Genomic DNA, 15,941 nt, shown 5'->3' with positions numbered 1-15,941 from the left:
CTCCGCTCTGGAGGTAGTCCAGATGCTTCAGCACCATCTGTTCTCGTGTCTTTATCGTGTACAATACCAGTCTAGTCTGTTTCACCACGGTCCCTGGAATCCACCGGGCACCATCTCTGAAGTTTCAGACAATTACCATATCCCCTGGTCGGAAACCTCTGTCCTACATCCATCTGCTTCGGTACTGCCTCTGAAAGTCTTGTCTTTGTTCTACTTTCCCGCTAATATCAGGGAATATTAGGTTAAGCTGGGTCCTGAACTTCCGGCCCATCAGCAGTTCCTCCAGTGCCACTCCGGTCATAACGTGTTGCAAGGTACAGCAGCTAAACAAAATATGCTCAGCTTCATCTCCGTGAATCCCGTGGCCTGTTTCCTCATGCCCTTCTTGAAAGTCTGCACTGCTCGTTCAGCCAGATCATTTGAGAAATGGTGGTATGGGGCTGTCTTGATGCGCTTTACCCAGTTTGTCTTCATTAAGTGAGCAAACTCCTCGCTAGTGAACGGGGTACCATTGTCCGTGACTAATACCTCTGGGATGCTATGGGTACTGAATGAGAGTCGTAGCTTTTCGATGGTGGCCTTTGAAGTGGTGGCAAGCATTAGATGGATGTCTAATGTAGAACATACAGTGCAGAAGGAGGTCATTCGGCCCATCGTGTCTGCACCAACCCACTTAAGCCCTTACCCACCCTATCCCCGTAACCCAATAACCCCTCCTAACCTTTTTGGTCACTAAGGGCAATTTATCATGGCCAAACCACCTAACCATTTGGAATGGTCGTCCACTATCAGCAAGAACATTGAACCTTGAAAAGGTCCAGCAAAATCTGCATGCAGGCACACCCAAGGCCTGCCCAGCCATTTCTATGAGTGGAAGTGTGTGTCAGGCATGAGCTTCTGATGCTCTTGTCACGTGGTGCATTGCTGGGCCAATCACTCGATGTCTGGCCACATACGTAGCTCCTGGCTAAAATTTACACCTTTTACGCCCCTTGGTATCCATTGTGTAGATCTTGAAGAGTGGCCTGTCTGCCCGGACATGGAATCACAATACGAGCTCCCAACAGGAGGATGCTGTTCTCCATTCTGAGCTCTTGTTGCTTGGTCTCAAAAACCCACAGCTCCTTAGGCAGTTTCCCTTGCTGACCCCGTGTAAGATGACATGGCGTAACTTCACCAAGATTGGGTCTTTTGGTATCCAATCGTATCCATAAAACTTAAGATGGATACGACCTGGTCAGTTCTTGGTGGAGATGGGACGTTTGCAATCTGCATGCCGGGCAATACCTAAACACTTACTCGTACGTCGCTAACAATAGGGTCCAATGCTGTATCCGGGCAGATGCTATTGGTGGAATCGCCTTGTCCTCTTTAAATAATCTGGGCAATGGCTTCATAGAATCATAGAATTTACAGTGAAGAAGGAGGCCATTTGACCCATCGAGTTTGCACCAGACCTTGGAAAGAGCACCCTACATAAGCCCACGCCTCCATCCCATCCCTGTAACCCAGTAAACCCACCTAACCTTTTGGACACCAAGGGGCAATTTATCATGACCAATCCACCTAATCTGCACATCTTTGGACTGTGGGAGGAAACTGGAGCACCCGGAGGAAACCCACACAGACACGGGGAGGAAGTGCAAACTCTACACAGATAGTCACCTGAGGCTGGAATTGAACTCGGGTCCCTGGAGCTGTGAGGCAGCAGCGCTAACCACTGTGCCACCGTGCCGCTTTTGGTCCGTTATGATGGTGAAATGACGCCCATACACATACTGGTGACATTTCTTTACTACAAAAATGATGAACTTTCTCATTCTGAGCATAGTTGCGCTCTGCAGCAGCCAAAGTCCACAATATGTGGGCTATCAATCTCTCCATTCCGTTGTCCATGTGGTGGGATAACACTGCCCCGATTCTATATGGGGAGGCATCACAAGTGACCAAAAGGGGCTTTGAAAGATCATAGTGGTCAACAACCCTGATGACGACAGTCACTGCTTCACCTTGCAAAGGCTTCTACTTGCGATGCTCTCCATGCCCACTCCTGGTGTTTTTTCCAATAGTATTGCAGTGGTGTGAGGATGGTCGCCAAGTTCGGGATAAATTTGCCATAATAATTATTCACGAGGCCCAAGAACGTCCGCAATTTGGTTGCATTCTCAGGCATGGGGGCTTGCTTGATTGCTCGCACTTTCTCTTCTCCTGCAGTGTTTTTCAAACACATTTCCTGGGATCCACTTTTTACCAAGTGGCTGACCTTCACGGCCTATGCCGGCTTATCTTCACGACACACCATTATTGTTTACCATTAATGAGACAGATGAGTCTGCTTGGTCCTCACGGTCTCACTTGCTTTGTCAGTCAATGTTACATTTCTGCTGAGGATTTCAGCTGACGATTCAAGTTTTCACTGCATCTTTTGAAAAAAATCAAGAGGATTGTCCTCAAATTCACCAGTCTTCAAATGCTTGAGGGTTTTGCCAGTACTTCCCTGCATATAACACACATGGACTTTGCATCCTGATTCACATTGGCACAATTAAAGCCATACCTCAGGAAATAATCTTTATACTGCTTTGTTCACGATTTCAGTTCACCAGAGGCAATGGAGCTCTGTAAACAGCTCAGACCAGCACTGCTTTGTGCTGCCTTGGACTCTCCTATGCAGCTCTCTCCAGCAGATTCAGTTGTGAGATTCTGGCCTGTTTGTGTCTCTGGCCCTCTCGTCATTATTACAAAATAATCCATCTTCAGTTCTTCACAATGTCCTGTTGCTTGCTTGCTGGCTGCTACAAAATGGAGGAATCTCTCCTCCGTGATTTCACGCCCAAAGCACGGACATACAGAGGGCGTGACATCAGTGTACGTGCCAGGAGCGTGACCTTCTCTCTGTAGCCGCTTCTGCTGGAAAGACTCCATAGTTTGTATTTAAAGGCTGATCGCAGTTGGCATTATCAACTTAAAAGCCCGTCACGGCCAGCATTCTCTTTTTTTTTAAACTTGAAACTTAATTTCCAATACCTGATTTTTTTCAAGTTTGACTTTTTAACAACTAAAAATTAAAGCAATTTCAGTTGAATATGCGTACCCTGAAATTTACACATAAACTTTGTTTTAAATATTATTCCCATTTCTTTAGAGGTTTATACAAGTATAGAAAGAAGTACAATCTTGTTTTTACTTTACAAATTATGACTTTAGACGAGGTGAAGTAACTTGCCAAACACACACAATGTCACAATATTTATTACTGGCCTCCTGACTTCCCCGCACAATCTTATTAAAATAAAGCTATTGCTCATCATGTTTCAATGACTCAGCACTGTTGATAAAGACTCCACGTGACATCAAGAAACGGCTGTAGGCACTGGATACTGCAAAGGCTATGGGCCCTGACAATATCCCGCAAATAGTACTGAAGACTTGTACTCCAGAACTTGCCACACCCATAGCCAAGCTGTTCCAGTACAGCTACAACACTGGCATTTACCCAGCAATGTGGGAAATTGCCCAGGTGTGTCCTGTACACAAGAAGCAGGACAAATCCAACCCAGCCAATTACTGCCCAATCAGTCTATTCTCCATCATCAGCAAAGTGATGGAAGGAGTCATCAACAGTGCAATCAAGCGGCACTTACTCAGCAATAACCTGCTCACGGACGCTCAGTTTGGGTTCCGCCAGGGTCACTTGGCTCCTGACCTCATTACAGCCTTGGTTCAAACATGGACCAAAGAGCTAAATGCCAAAGGTGAGGTGAGAGTGACTGTCCTTGACATCAAGGCAGCATTTGACCGAGTATGACATCAAGGAGCCCTAGCTAAAATAGTGTCAATGGGAATCAGGGGGAAAACTCTCCACTGGTTACTGACCAGGAGGACTGGCCTCCAGTGTCGTAAGGTCAACAACCTACACCGGGAAGCACGGGTGACTTGACACTAATGCCGTGACCACCCCCCCCCCCATCTCCCAAAAACCATTCCGCCCCCATGTGAGCATCCACCCCCCCAACCCTCCATGCCGTTCCCAACACCCTCCTTCAACCTCCCCAATCCTTTCTTCACAGCCCCTCCCTTCAACCCCCCAACCCTTCCTTCACATCCCCCCTCCCATGCGTGTAAACCATGCGTGCGGTTAACAATGCCCCCTCTGTGTCTCCGCAGGAGAAGCTCTCCCACAATCACTTGGAGAGGACCCAACCGTCAAAGGGGTGCTGGATATATGAATCCTCACCACCTTCGAGGAACGGGCCCTGGAGATGACTGGGGTGGCCGAGGACAGAGCGGTCACCAATGCGGAAGTTGGCAATGCCGCAGAGGTGAGGATATCCAGATAACCTGTGAACAATTTACTGGAGCTACTGAGTGCTGAATTTGGTGCTTTTTGAGTGCGATAGTGAGAGTTTGGTGACCGAGGGAGTAAGGTGCTCCTTTCATTTTGTTTCCGACATTTCCGCAAAGAGTGAGAAGAGAGCCAGGAGTTTACAGGAAGTGTAGCTGACTGGGAGCAGAGTCGGAGGGCGGAGATCTAGTTAGTCCACACAGCAGCTATATTCTGTAAGGTAAGAGGGGATGGAGGCTAGGCCAGTTACATGCTCCTCCTGTAGGATGTGGGTGGTGAGGGATACCACCGGTGTCCCCACTGACTATACCTGCGGGAAGTGCACCCAACTTCAGCTCCTCAAAGACCGTGTTAGGGAACTGGAGCTGAAGCTGGATGAACTTCGGATCATCCGGGAGGCAGAGGGGGTGATTGAGAAGAGTTACAGGGAGGCAACCACACCCAAGGTACAGGACAAGAATAGCTGGGTTACAGTCAGGGGGAAAAAAACAAACAGGCAGACAGTGCAGGGATCCCTCGTGGCCGTTCCCCTTCAAAACAAGTATACCGTTTTGGATGCTGTTGGGGGGGATGACCTACCGGGGGAAGGCCCTAGCGGCCAGGTCTCTGGCACTGAGTCTGGCTCTGGGGCTCAGAAGGGAAGGGGGGAGAATAGAAAAGCAATAGTTGTAGGAGATTCAATGGTTAGGGGAATAGATAGGAGATTCTGTGGTCGCGAGCGAGACTCCCGGAAGGTATGTTGCCTCCCGGGTGCCAGGGCCAGGGATGTCTCGGATCGTGTCTTCAGGATCCTTAAGGGGGAGGGGGAGCAGCCAGAAGTCGTGGTGCACATTGGTACCAACGACATAGGTAGGAAAAGGGGTGTGGAGGTAATAAACAAGTTTAGGGAGTTAGGCTGGAAGTTGAAAGCCAGGACAGACAGAGTTGTCATCTCTGGTTTGTTGCCGGTGCCACGTGATAGCGAGGCTAGGAATAGGGAGAGAGTGCAGTTGAACACGTGGCTGCAGGAATGGTGTAGGAGGGAGGGCTTCAGGTATTTGGATAATTGGAGCGCATTCTGGGGAAGGTGGGACCTGTACAAGCAGGACGGGTTGCATCTGAACCAGAGGGGCACCAATATCCTGGGAGGGAGGTTTGCTAGTACTCTTCGGGAGGGTTTAAACTAATTTGGCAGGGGAATGGGAACCGGATTTGTAGTCCAGCAACTAAGGTAGCCGATATTCAGGACGCCAAAGCATGTAATGAGGCAGTGGGGAAGGGAACACTGACAAAGGAGAGTATTTGCAGGCATGGAGATGGGTTGAAGTGTGTATACTTCAACGCAAGAAGCATCAGGAATAAGGTGGGTGAACTTAAGGCATGGATCGGTACTTGGGACTACGATGCGGTGGCCATCACGGAAACTTGGATAGAAGAGGGGCAGAAATGGTTGTTGGAGGTCCCTGGTTATAGATGTTTCAATAAGATTAGGGAGGGTGGTAAAAGAGGTGGGGGGGTGGCATTATTAATTAGAGATAGTATAACAGCTGCAGAAAGGCAGTTCGAGGAGTATCACCCTATTGAGGTAGTATGGGTTGAAGTCAGAAATAGGAAAGGAGCAGTCACCTTGTTAGGAGTTTTCTATAGGCCCCCCAATAGTAGCAGAGATGTGGAGGAACAGATTGGGAAACAGATTTTGGAAAGGTGCAGAAGTCATAGGGTAGTAGTCATGGGCGACTTTAACTTCCCAAATATTGAGTGGAAACTCTTTAGATCAAATAGTTTGGATGGGGTGGTGTTTGTGCAGTGTGTCCAGGAAGCTTTTCTAACACAGTATGTAGATTGTCCGACCAGAGGAGGGGCAATATTGGATTTAGTACTGGGTAATGAACCAGGGCAAGTGATAGATTTGTTAGTGGGGGAGCATTTTGGAGATAGTGACCACAATTCTGTGACTTTCACTTTAGTAATGGAGAGGGATAGGTACGTGCAACAGGGCAAGGTTTACAATTGGGGGAAGGGTAAATACGATGTTGTCAGACAAGAATTGAAGTGCATAAGTTGGGAACATAGGCTGGCAGGGAAAGACACAAGTGAAATGTGGAACTTGTTCAAGGAACAGATGCTACGTGTCCTTGATATGTATGTCCCTGTCAGGCAGGGAAGAGATGGTCGAGTGAGGGAACCATGGTTGACAAGAGAGGTTGAATGTCTTGTTAAGAGAAAAAAGGTGACTTATGTAAGGCTGAAGAAACAAGGTTCAGACAGGGCATTGGAGGGATACAAGATAGCCAGGAGGGAACTGAAGAAAGGGATTAGGAGAGCTAAGAGAGGGCATGAACAATCTTTGGCGGGTAGGATCAAGGAAAACTCCAAGGCCTTTTACACATATGTGAGAAATATGAGAATGACTAGAGCGAGGGTAGGTCCGATCAAGGATAGTAGCGGGAGATTGTGTATTGAGTCTGAAGAGATAGGAGAGGTCTTGAATGAGTACTTTTCTTCTGTATTTACAAATGAGAGGGGCGATATTGTTGGAGAGGACAGTGTGAAACAGATTGGTAAGCTCGAGGAAATACTTGTTAGGAAGGAAGATGTGTTGGGCATTTTGAAAAACTTGAGGATAGACAAGTCCCCCGGGCCTGACGGGATATATCCAAGGATTCTATGGGAAGCAAGAGATGAAATTGCAGAGCCGTTGGCAATTATCTTTTCGTCCTCACTGTCAACAGGGGTGGTACCAGGGGATTGGAGAGTGGCGAATGTCGTGCCCCTGTTCAAAAAAGGAACTAGGGATAACCCTGGGAATTACAGGCCAGTTAGTCTTACTTCGGTGGTAGGCAAAGTAATGGAAAGGGTACTGAAGGATAGGATTTCTGAGCATCTGGAAAGACACTGCTTGATTCGGGATAGTCAGCACGGATTTGTGAGGGGTAGGTCTTGCCTTACAAATCTTATTGAATTCTTTGAGGAGGTGACCAAGCATGTGGATGAAGGTAAAGCAGTGGATGTAGTGTACATGGATTTTAGTAAGGCATTTGATAAAGTTCCCCATGGTAGGCTTCTGCACAAAGTAAGGAGGCATGGGATAGTGGGAAATTTGGCCAGTTGGATAACGAACTGGCTAACCGATAGAAGTCAGAGAGTGGTGGTGGATGGCAAATATTCAGCCTGGATCCCCGTTACCAGTGGTGTACCGCAGGGATCAGTTCTGGGTCCTCTGCTGTTTGCGATTTTCATTAATGACTTGGATGAGGGAGTTGAAGGGTGGGTCAGTAAATTTGCAGACGATACGAAGATTGGTGGAGTTGTGGATAGTAAGGAGGGCTGTTGTAGGCTGCAAAGAGACAAAGATAGGATGCAGAGCTGGGCTGAGAAGTGGCAGATGGAGTTTAACCCTGAAAAGTGTGAGGTTGTCCATTTTGGAAGGACAAATATGAATGCGGAATACAGGGTTAACGGTAGAGTTCTTGGCATTGTGGAGGAGCAGAGAGACCTTGGGGTCTATGTTCATACATCTTTGAAAGTTGCCACTCAAGTGGATAGAGCTGTGAAGAAGGCCTATGGTGTGCTCGCGTTCATTAACAGAGGGATTGAATTTAAGAGCCGTGAGGTGATGATGCAGCTGTACAAAACTTTGGTAAGGCCACATTTGGAGTACTGTGTACAGTTCTGGTCGCCTCATTTTAGGAAGGATGTGGAAGCTCTGGAAAAGGTGCAAAGAAGATTTACCAGGATGTTGCCTGGAATGGAGAGTAGGTCTTACGAGGAAAGGTTGAGGGTGCTAGGCCTTTTCTCATTAGAGCGGAGAAGGATGAGGGGCGACTTGATAGAGGTTTATAAGATGATCAGGGGAATAGATAGAGTAGACAGTCAGAGACTTTTTCCCCAGGTGGAACACACCATTACAAGGGGACATAAATTTAAGGTGAAAGGTGGAAGATATAGGAGGGATATCAGAGGTAGGTTCTTTACCCAGAGAGTAGTGGGGGCATGGAATGCACTGCCTGTGGAAGTAGTTGAGTCGGAAACATCAGGGACCTTCAAGCAGCTGTTGGATAGGTACATGGATTACGGGAAAATGATATAGTGTAGATTTATTTGTTCTTAAGGGCAGCACGGTAGCATTGTGGATAGCACAATTGCTTCACAGATCCATGGTCCCAGGTTCGATTCCGGCTTGGGTCATTGTCTGTGCGGAGTCTGCACGTCCTCCCCGTGTCTGCGTGGGTTTCCTCCGGGTGCTCCGGTTTCCTCCCACAGTCCAAAGATGTGCGGGTTAGGTGAATTGGCCAATGATAAATTGCCCTTAATGTCCAAATTGCCCTTGGTGTTGGATGGAGGTGTTGAGTTTGGGTAGGGTGCTCTTTCCAAGAGCCGGTGCAGACTCAAAGGGCCGAATGGCCTCCTTCTGCACTGTAAATTCAATGATAATCTAGGATTAATCTAGGACAAAGGTTCGGCACAACATCGTGGGCCGAAGGGCCTGTTCTGTGCTGTATTTTCTATGTTCTATGTTCTATGTACTAGAAATATAAAACGGAAACTTTCCTTAGACGACTAACACTCCAATACTCACCAATACACTGTGTTGATCCAGATTGTTATTGAAATGCTTCTGTACAAAAGGAATTCCCAGTAGTTGGAAAATGATCTGTCTTTGTTCAGGATTCTTCAACTGACCTTCAACCTCATGAGCAAGAGCGTACCCTAACTTCTCATATATCTGAGTTAAGAAAACATAAAGCACAACAATATGCAACTTTACACATTAGCATTAAAATTAATTACAGCTTTTTGCCCTCCATTTCTCTTGATGTTAATGAGAAATTCAACTGGTTTGTTGTTTGAGAGAACAGAATATTTGCTATTATATAAACACACATTTCTTAATTACCCTCAAGATGGCATACACCAGATATCACATTTTGTTTGAAATGAAATGAAAATCGCTTATTGTCACAAGTAGGCTTCAAATGAAGTTACTGTGAAAAGCCCCTAGTCGCCACATTCCGGCGCCTGTTCGGGGAGGCTGGTACGGGAATTGAACCGTGCTGCTGGCCTGCTTTGGTCTGCTTTCAAAGCCAGCGATTTAGCCCGGTGCTAAACCAGGCCCTGATACAAAACGATCTTTAAAAATGAGAGAGAAAGCCCATCACTTGTTATTGCTTGCTTTTGGACACATAGCCTTGCCTGAAATTTGCATGTATTTTGCAATCTGTACAATTCGCTCACTAATTCTGGTTAACCTGAAGCTTTGGTAACTTGGAACAAAAAAGGACACCTTTGCAGCAGCGTAATACATTTCTTATTGTCATAAGATTCCTATCTTTATCAAATTCCACACCTTCTAAATTAACATGAGCTATGTCATGGGAGATCCACTGTAAAAATGGTGCCATTATTTAATTTCTTTTTAAAAAAAATTTTATTCAGGTTTTCTCAAAATATCAACAACAGAATGGAAAAGAAACCCAATAAAATTAAATACAGAGCAAATTAAAACAACTCCCGTGCTCCCCTCCCCCCCTATACATAAATAATAAATTAACACCCCGAATTTAACACAAAACAAACATAGCAAATATATACACCACCTCAGATCCCCCCAGGATAAATAAACAAAAATAAAATTGAACCCCCCCCCCCCTCGGGTTGCTGCTGCTGCTGACCATTGTCTACCATTCTGCCAGGAAGTCCAAGAACGGTTGCCACCGCCTAAAGAACCCTTGTACCGATCCCCTTAAGGCGAATTTCACCCTCTCCAATTTAATAAACCCCGCCATATCGTTGATGCAGGATTCCACGCTTGGGGGCCTCGCATCCCTCCACTGAAGAAGAATCCTTCGCCGGGCTACCAGGGACGCAAAGGCCAGAATACTGGCCTCTTTCGCCTCCTGCACTCCCGGCTCCCCTGCAACCCCAAATATTGCGAGCCCCCAGGTTGACCCTGGACCCTACCACCCTTGACACCGTCCTTGCTACACCCTTCCAAAATTCCTCCAGCGCTGGGCATGCCCAGAACATGTGGGTGTGATTTGCTGGGCTCCCTGAGCACCTAACACACCTGTCCTCTCCCCCAAAGAACCGGCTCATCCTTGTCCCGGTCATGTGTGTCCTGTGCAGCACCTTAAACTGTATGAGACTGAGTCTCGCGCACGAAGAGGAAAAATTCACCCTCCCTAGGGCATCTGCCCACGTCCCCTCTTCGATCTCCTCTCCCGACTCCTCCTCCCACTTACCTTTCAACTCCACCACCGGGGACTCCTCCTCCTCCTGTATTACCTGGTAAGTTTCCGAGATCTTCCCCACTCCAACCCACCCCCCACCGAGAGCACCCTATCCTGTACTGTGCGTGGCAGTAGCCGCGGGAATTCCACCACTTGCCGCCTGGCAAACGCCCCTACCTGTAAATATCTGAAGGTGTTCCCCGGGGGGGGGGGGGGGGGGGGGGGAGGAGCCCATACTTCTCCTGCAGTTCACCCAGGCTCACGAACGTCCCGTCCACAAACAGGTCCCCCAACCTTCTTATCCCTGCCCTGTGCCACCCCGAAAACCCTCCATCTATTCTCCCTGGGACAAACCGGTGGTTCCCCCATATTGGGGTCCACACCGAGGCCCCAACTTCCCCCCGTGCCGCCTCCACTGCCCCCAGATTTTGAGGGTAGCCGCCACCACCGGGCTCGTGGTATACCTCATTGGAGGGAACGGCAGCGGTGCTGTTGCCAGCGCCTCCAGACTCGTACCCAGACGCCGTCTCCAGCCTCTTCCATGCAGCCCCCTCCATCACCCACTTACGCACCATCACCTCCTCTGGAGACTCAAAGTAACGGTGCCGGTCCTTGTAGGTGACCTACAGTCGCGCCGGCTGCAGCATGCCAAACTTCACCCCCTTTCTGTGCAGCACCGCCTTCGCCCGATTGTACCCGGCCCTCTTCTTTGCCACCTCCGCACTCCAGTCCTGGTATATCCGAACCTCCCGCGTTCTCCCACCTGCTGCTCCTCTCTTTCTTGGCCCACCTGAGCACGCACTCCCGATCAGCAAACTGATGAAACAGCACCAGCACCACCTGCAGTGGCTCGTTAGCCTTGGACCTCCTCGCCTGCACTCTCTGGGCCCTTCCAGCTCCAGGGGCCCCTGGAAGGACCCCGCTCCCATCAGCGAGTTTAGCATGGTGACCACATACGCCCCCACGTCCGACCCCTCCAGCCCCTCCGGGAGGCCCAGAATCCACAAATACTTCCGCCTCGACCGATTCTCCATCTCCTCGAACAGTTCCTGCCATTTCTTGTGGAGCGCCTCGTGTGCCTCCACCTTTACCGCAAGGCCTAAGATCTCATCCTCGTTGTCGGACCTCGCGGATCGCCATCCCCTGCGTCGGCTGGGTCTCCAGCAGCTTGTCTATAGAAGCCTTCATCGGCTCCAGCAGGTCCGCTTTAATCTCCCTGAAGCAGCGCTGGATAACCTCCTGCTGCTCCTGCGCCCACTGCATCCACGCTGCCTGGTCCCCGCCCGCCACCATTTTGCTCTTCTTCCCTTGCACCTTCTTTGGGTTCACCACCACTTTTTTAGTCGCCCCGCTCCTGGTCCAAGCCATACACTGTCGGGGAACTATTGCAATCTCCTTCCCACACCGGGAAATTTCAAAAAAGTGCCGTTGGGGGCCCTGAAAAGAGCCCAAAAGTCAGTTTTTAGTGGGAGCTGCTGAATGCGCGACTTAGCTCCGCATAGCCGCAACCGGAAGTGCCATTGTTTCATTGAGTACCAGGCATGACAGTGAAGTGAAGTCAGGGTAGCAAGGACTAAGTCAGTGTTTGAAACTTCTAAACCAGTCTGCATTATAGGAACACTTCAAAGATCAGGACAGAATGATTCTGATGGCAAGAATGATTAAGACACACAGTACAGCAGCTTAGGAGGTAAATGCGCTACCTAATGCAGCACTGACCCTTTGTTGGGGTATGGTTGTAAATATATGTTTACTATCCAGCAAACTGGGGCGATGGTAAGGGTGTTATAATTGGCTTTAGTGCACATGCGTGAGGAAGAATTTAAAAAGTCATGTCTCCTGCTGCTCATTAAGAGTCCTTTGCTGGATTTGTGCGTGTGTGGCTATCAATTTAGTGCAAGGTGAGCTTGGGTACAATTTTCAGCCTCTCTCTCTTCTCCTCCTTGCTGTCCCTCCCAACCCTAGCCAAAAATCACAATATCTAAATCATACATGATGAATGGCCTTTCAGTTATGGTGTTGGCATGTGCTCATCACAATGGAAGGAAACCCAAGAAGAAATCAACTATGCAAGGGGAGAGGAAGGGAGGAGAGATAGAAAATTACCTATCAAAAATTAAAGTTCCTTTTCCTCTTTTATTCAGAAATTCAGTTTTTGTCTCCTCAAAATAGTTCCAGCTGTTCTGATTTGTTTTTATCCCGAGAAGGTTAATTACATTTAGAGGAATCTGAACCAAAACGGAATAAAACACTCACATCAAATAAAAAACTTCTATGTTAAGACAGATCTGCAGATTCTGGATTTAACGGTAACCTAATCTCTGCTCAGGTGAGTTATAATTGATTTGCAAGTATCCATCTATTCTACAATTATCTTGACATTCAACATAACACAGGAGCCATAAAGTTGTAAACAAATTGTTGGAAGACTGAGTTATAACTAAACACTGGAGAAAGGTTCTGCTTTTAAACCTGAAACTTATAGAGCACCTTTCACATAATACTCTCCCGAACATTAACCAGTCTGATCTTGCTTCATCTTCTCCAATCTTCAAAAGCCTCCTATCGATCTAACTCTTCAACGGCATCTTTGGCAAATGCTCCTATGTCTTGTTTTTACTCCTGGTGTTTTCAAGTCCAAGTTATTATAAGAAAAATTTTCATTTGCATTGTACCTTCCAAATCCACAGGATGCCCCAGTGCCTCACAGACAATTTTTAAAAATGTGGTCACCATTGCTACAGCGACAATGACAGCAGCTAATTTTCACACAGCAAGATCCCAAAAAGAGCGATGGGATTAATCATTGGCTAATCTGCTTTGGTGGTGTTGGTTGCACAAAGAATATTGGCTAGGAGAATACTCTGCACGTTTATTAAACTATACCATGGGATCTACTACAGCCATTTTCTTGACAGCAGAACGAGAGGCATGAGCAAACCTAGTGAAATACCTATTTGGGTCTTGCGTCAGGAAGACCTTTTAATTTAAAAAGTGATCTTCTGATAGGATATTGAAACGAAAATTCTAGAGTCAATCGGATTTAATTGTGCAATGTTAATGAGAAAACAAAATGCTTTTTTCCCCTCTCAGTTAGGGTGCCTAAGTAAAGTATTTACTTTGAAAATTGCATTGAAGGAACAATGGTACCCCTAGTGGTGGAAACAGGTAGTTTCACAAGCTGGATAGATATGGTAGTGCAGAATTATATAGCCCAGGCCACTTAGCACATCATGCCTGTGCAGCTCTTTGAAAGAGCTATCCAATAAGTTCAACTCCCCTGCTCATTCCCCATGGCCCTGCAAATTATTCCAGTTGAAGTATATATTGAATCTGCTTTTGAAAGTTACTATTGAATCCACCACCCTGCCAGGCAGTGCATTCCAACTCATTGCATATAAAAATTTCTCATCTCCCCTCTGATATATTTGCCAATTACAGTATCTAAAACTGGTTACTGACTCTCCAGCAAGTGTAAACTGTTTCACATTATTTATTTTATAAAACCTCTTGTATTTCGACACCTTGATTAGATCCATGGAGATCTCCTGGGGTAACATCAGCAGAAAATATGAAGAAATGGTATAAACTGTTTTTCTAATGCTTCTGGTAACTTGTCACTAAAGTTCCAACAGGAAATTGGGAGAACTGCCACCAAATTTCCTGTTGGATATTTACAGAAACACTTAAATGTAAATGCTGTTTTAGAATAAAGCTTTAAATTTTAAAGTGTATTATTTTTATTGGAATGTGGGCATTGTGGGTGGAGGTAGATTGATTGTCTTGCCTAACAAGGATCTAAGGTTATCTGGGGGAGGGGGAGGGTGTTAGAGAGGGGGAGTGTGTGTGAGAGAGAGGAGGAGTGTGTGTGAGAGAGAGAGGGGTGTGTGTGAAAGAGGGAGGGGAAGAGAGAGAGAGAGAGAGGGGGTGTTGGTGAGAGAGGGAATGTAAGTGAGAAAGAGGGTGAGTGTGAGTGAGAGAGAGGGTGAGTGTGAGTGAGAGAGGCAGTGAGTGTGAGAGAGGGGGAGAGTGAGTGTGAGAGAGGGGGAAAATGAGTGTGAGGGAGGGGGGGAATGAGTGTGAGCGAGGGGGGATGTGAGAGGGCGGATGTGTGAGAGGAAGAGGGGATGTGTGAGAGAGCGCGGGGATGTGTGAGAGAGGGATGTGTGAGGGAAGGGGGAGTGTGTGAGAGAGGGGGAGCTTAAGACAGAGATGGGAAGAATGCTTTTCTCGGAGTCTTTGGAACTCCCTTCCTCAAAAGGCAGTGGAAGCAGAGTCTCTGAATGAATTCAAGGCATAGATAGATAGATTCATGATGAACAAGAGGGTGAAACATTACTGGGGATAGGCAGGATCAGCTATTAGAGAGAAGAGAAGAGAGGGATTTGACTCTCTCGCACTCAAACTGATGTTCAGAAGGGAGGGTCAAAGCGCAGAAGAGCAATAGACATAGGGAACTCTATAGTCAGGGGCACAGATAGGCGCTTCTGTGGACGTGAAAGAGACTCCAGGATGGTATGTTGCCTCCCTGGTGCCAGGATCCAGGATGTCTCCGAACGGGTAGAGGGCATCCTGAAGGGGGAGGGCAAACAGGCAGAGGTCATTGTACATATTGGTACTGTTGCTCTTTTTAGCCTTAGTTTTATTAGCTCTGATAATGTCACCTTTGCTCACGAGTCGCCAGGTATCTTTCTGATACCGCCACGTGGTTCAAGTTAGAGTTATGATTAATAAGTCAGCACATCGCTGAATAAGATTGAAATCAACGGTCATTTATTATGTACAGCAATAGATACTTACACAATAATCCTACTATCTATATCAAAACCTACCACTACTGGCCAATACTTAACTTTTGGGGATGGCCCACCAGGTCAGGGAAAAGAATGGTTTATCGAATTGAGGGAAGGGCATGATTGGCAGCTAAACGTTCCAGGATTTAAATGTTTCAGGCGGGATAGAGGGGAATGTAAAAGGGGTGGCAGAGTTGCGCTACTGGTTAGGGAGAATATCACAGCTGTACTACGGGAGGACACCTCAGAGGGCAGTGAGGCTATATGGGTAGAGATCAGGAATAAGAAGGGTTGGCACTGGAGGGGTTCTGGAGACGAGTGGCGGGAGCAATATCTCAGGTGGTGAAAGTCCGGGTTAAGCCAAGCTGGGGGCTAGCAATATTTGGAGTAGTGGACAAACCGGGAGTGCAGGAGGCAAAAGAGGCCGGCATTCTGGCCTTTGCATCCCTAGGAGCCCGGCGAAGGATCTTGCTAATGTGGAAGGAGGTGAAGCCCCCCAGCCTGGAGGCCTGGATAAATGATATGGCTGGGTTCATAAAGTTGGAGAGGATTAAGTTCGCCTTGAGAGGGTCTGCGCAGGGGTTCTACAGGCGG

The 15,941-nt window shown here is 47.4% G+C and overlaps 1 protein-coding gene across 2 annotated transcripts in view; it reads right to left on the bottom strand.

Moving 5' to 3' along the window:
- LOC140386972 (uncharacterized) overlaps positions 1 to 15,941 on the bottom strand; it is a 156,683-nt gene that overhangs the window by 136,229 nt on the left and 4,513 nt on the right. For both annotated transcript variants that reach the window (XM_072469926.1, XM_072469927.1), the window contains exon 2: positions 8,904 to 9,050. In XM_072469926.1, the coding sequence (XP_072326027.1) occupies positions 8,904 to 9,050 (147 nt within the window). The remainder of the gene's footprint in view (positions 1 to 8,903; positions 9,051 to 15,941) is intronic.

Source organism: Scyliorhinus torazame, chromosome 12 (assembly GCF_047496885.1).
Source record: "Scyliorhinus torazame isolate Kashiwa2021f chromosome 12, sScyTor2.1, whole genome shotgun sequence".
NCBI classification, from domain to species: domain Eukaryota; kingdom Metazoa; phylum Chordata; class Chondrichthyes; order Carcharhiniformes; family Scyliorhinidae; genus Scyliorhinus; species Scyliorhinus torazame.
This window is presented reverse-complemented; position numbering and strand designations above follow the sequence as displayed.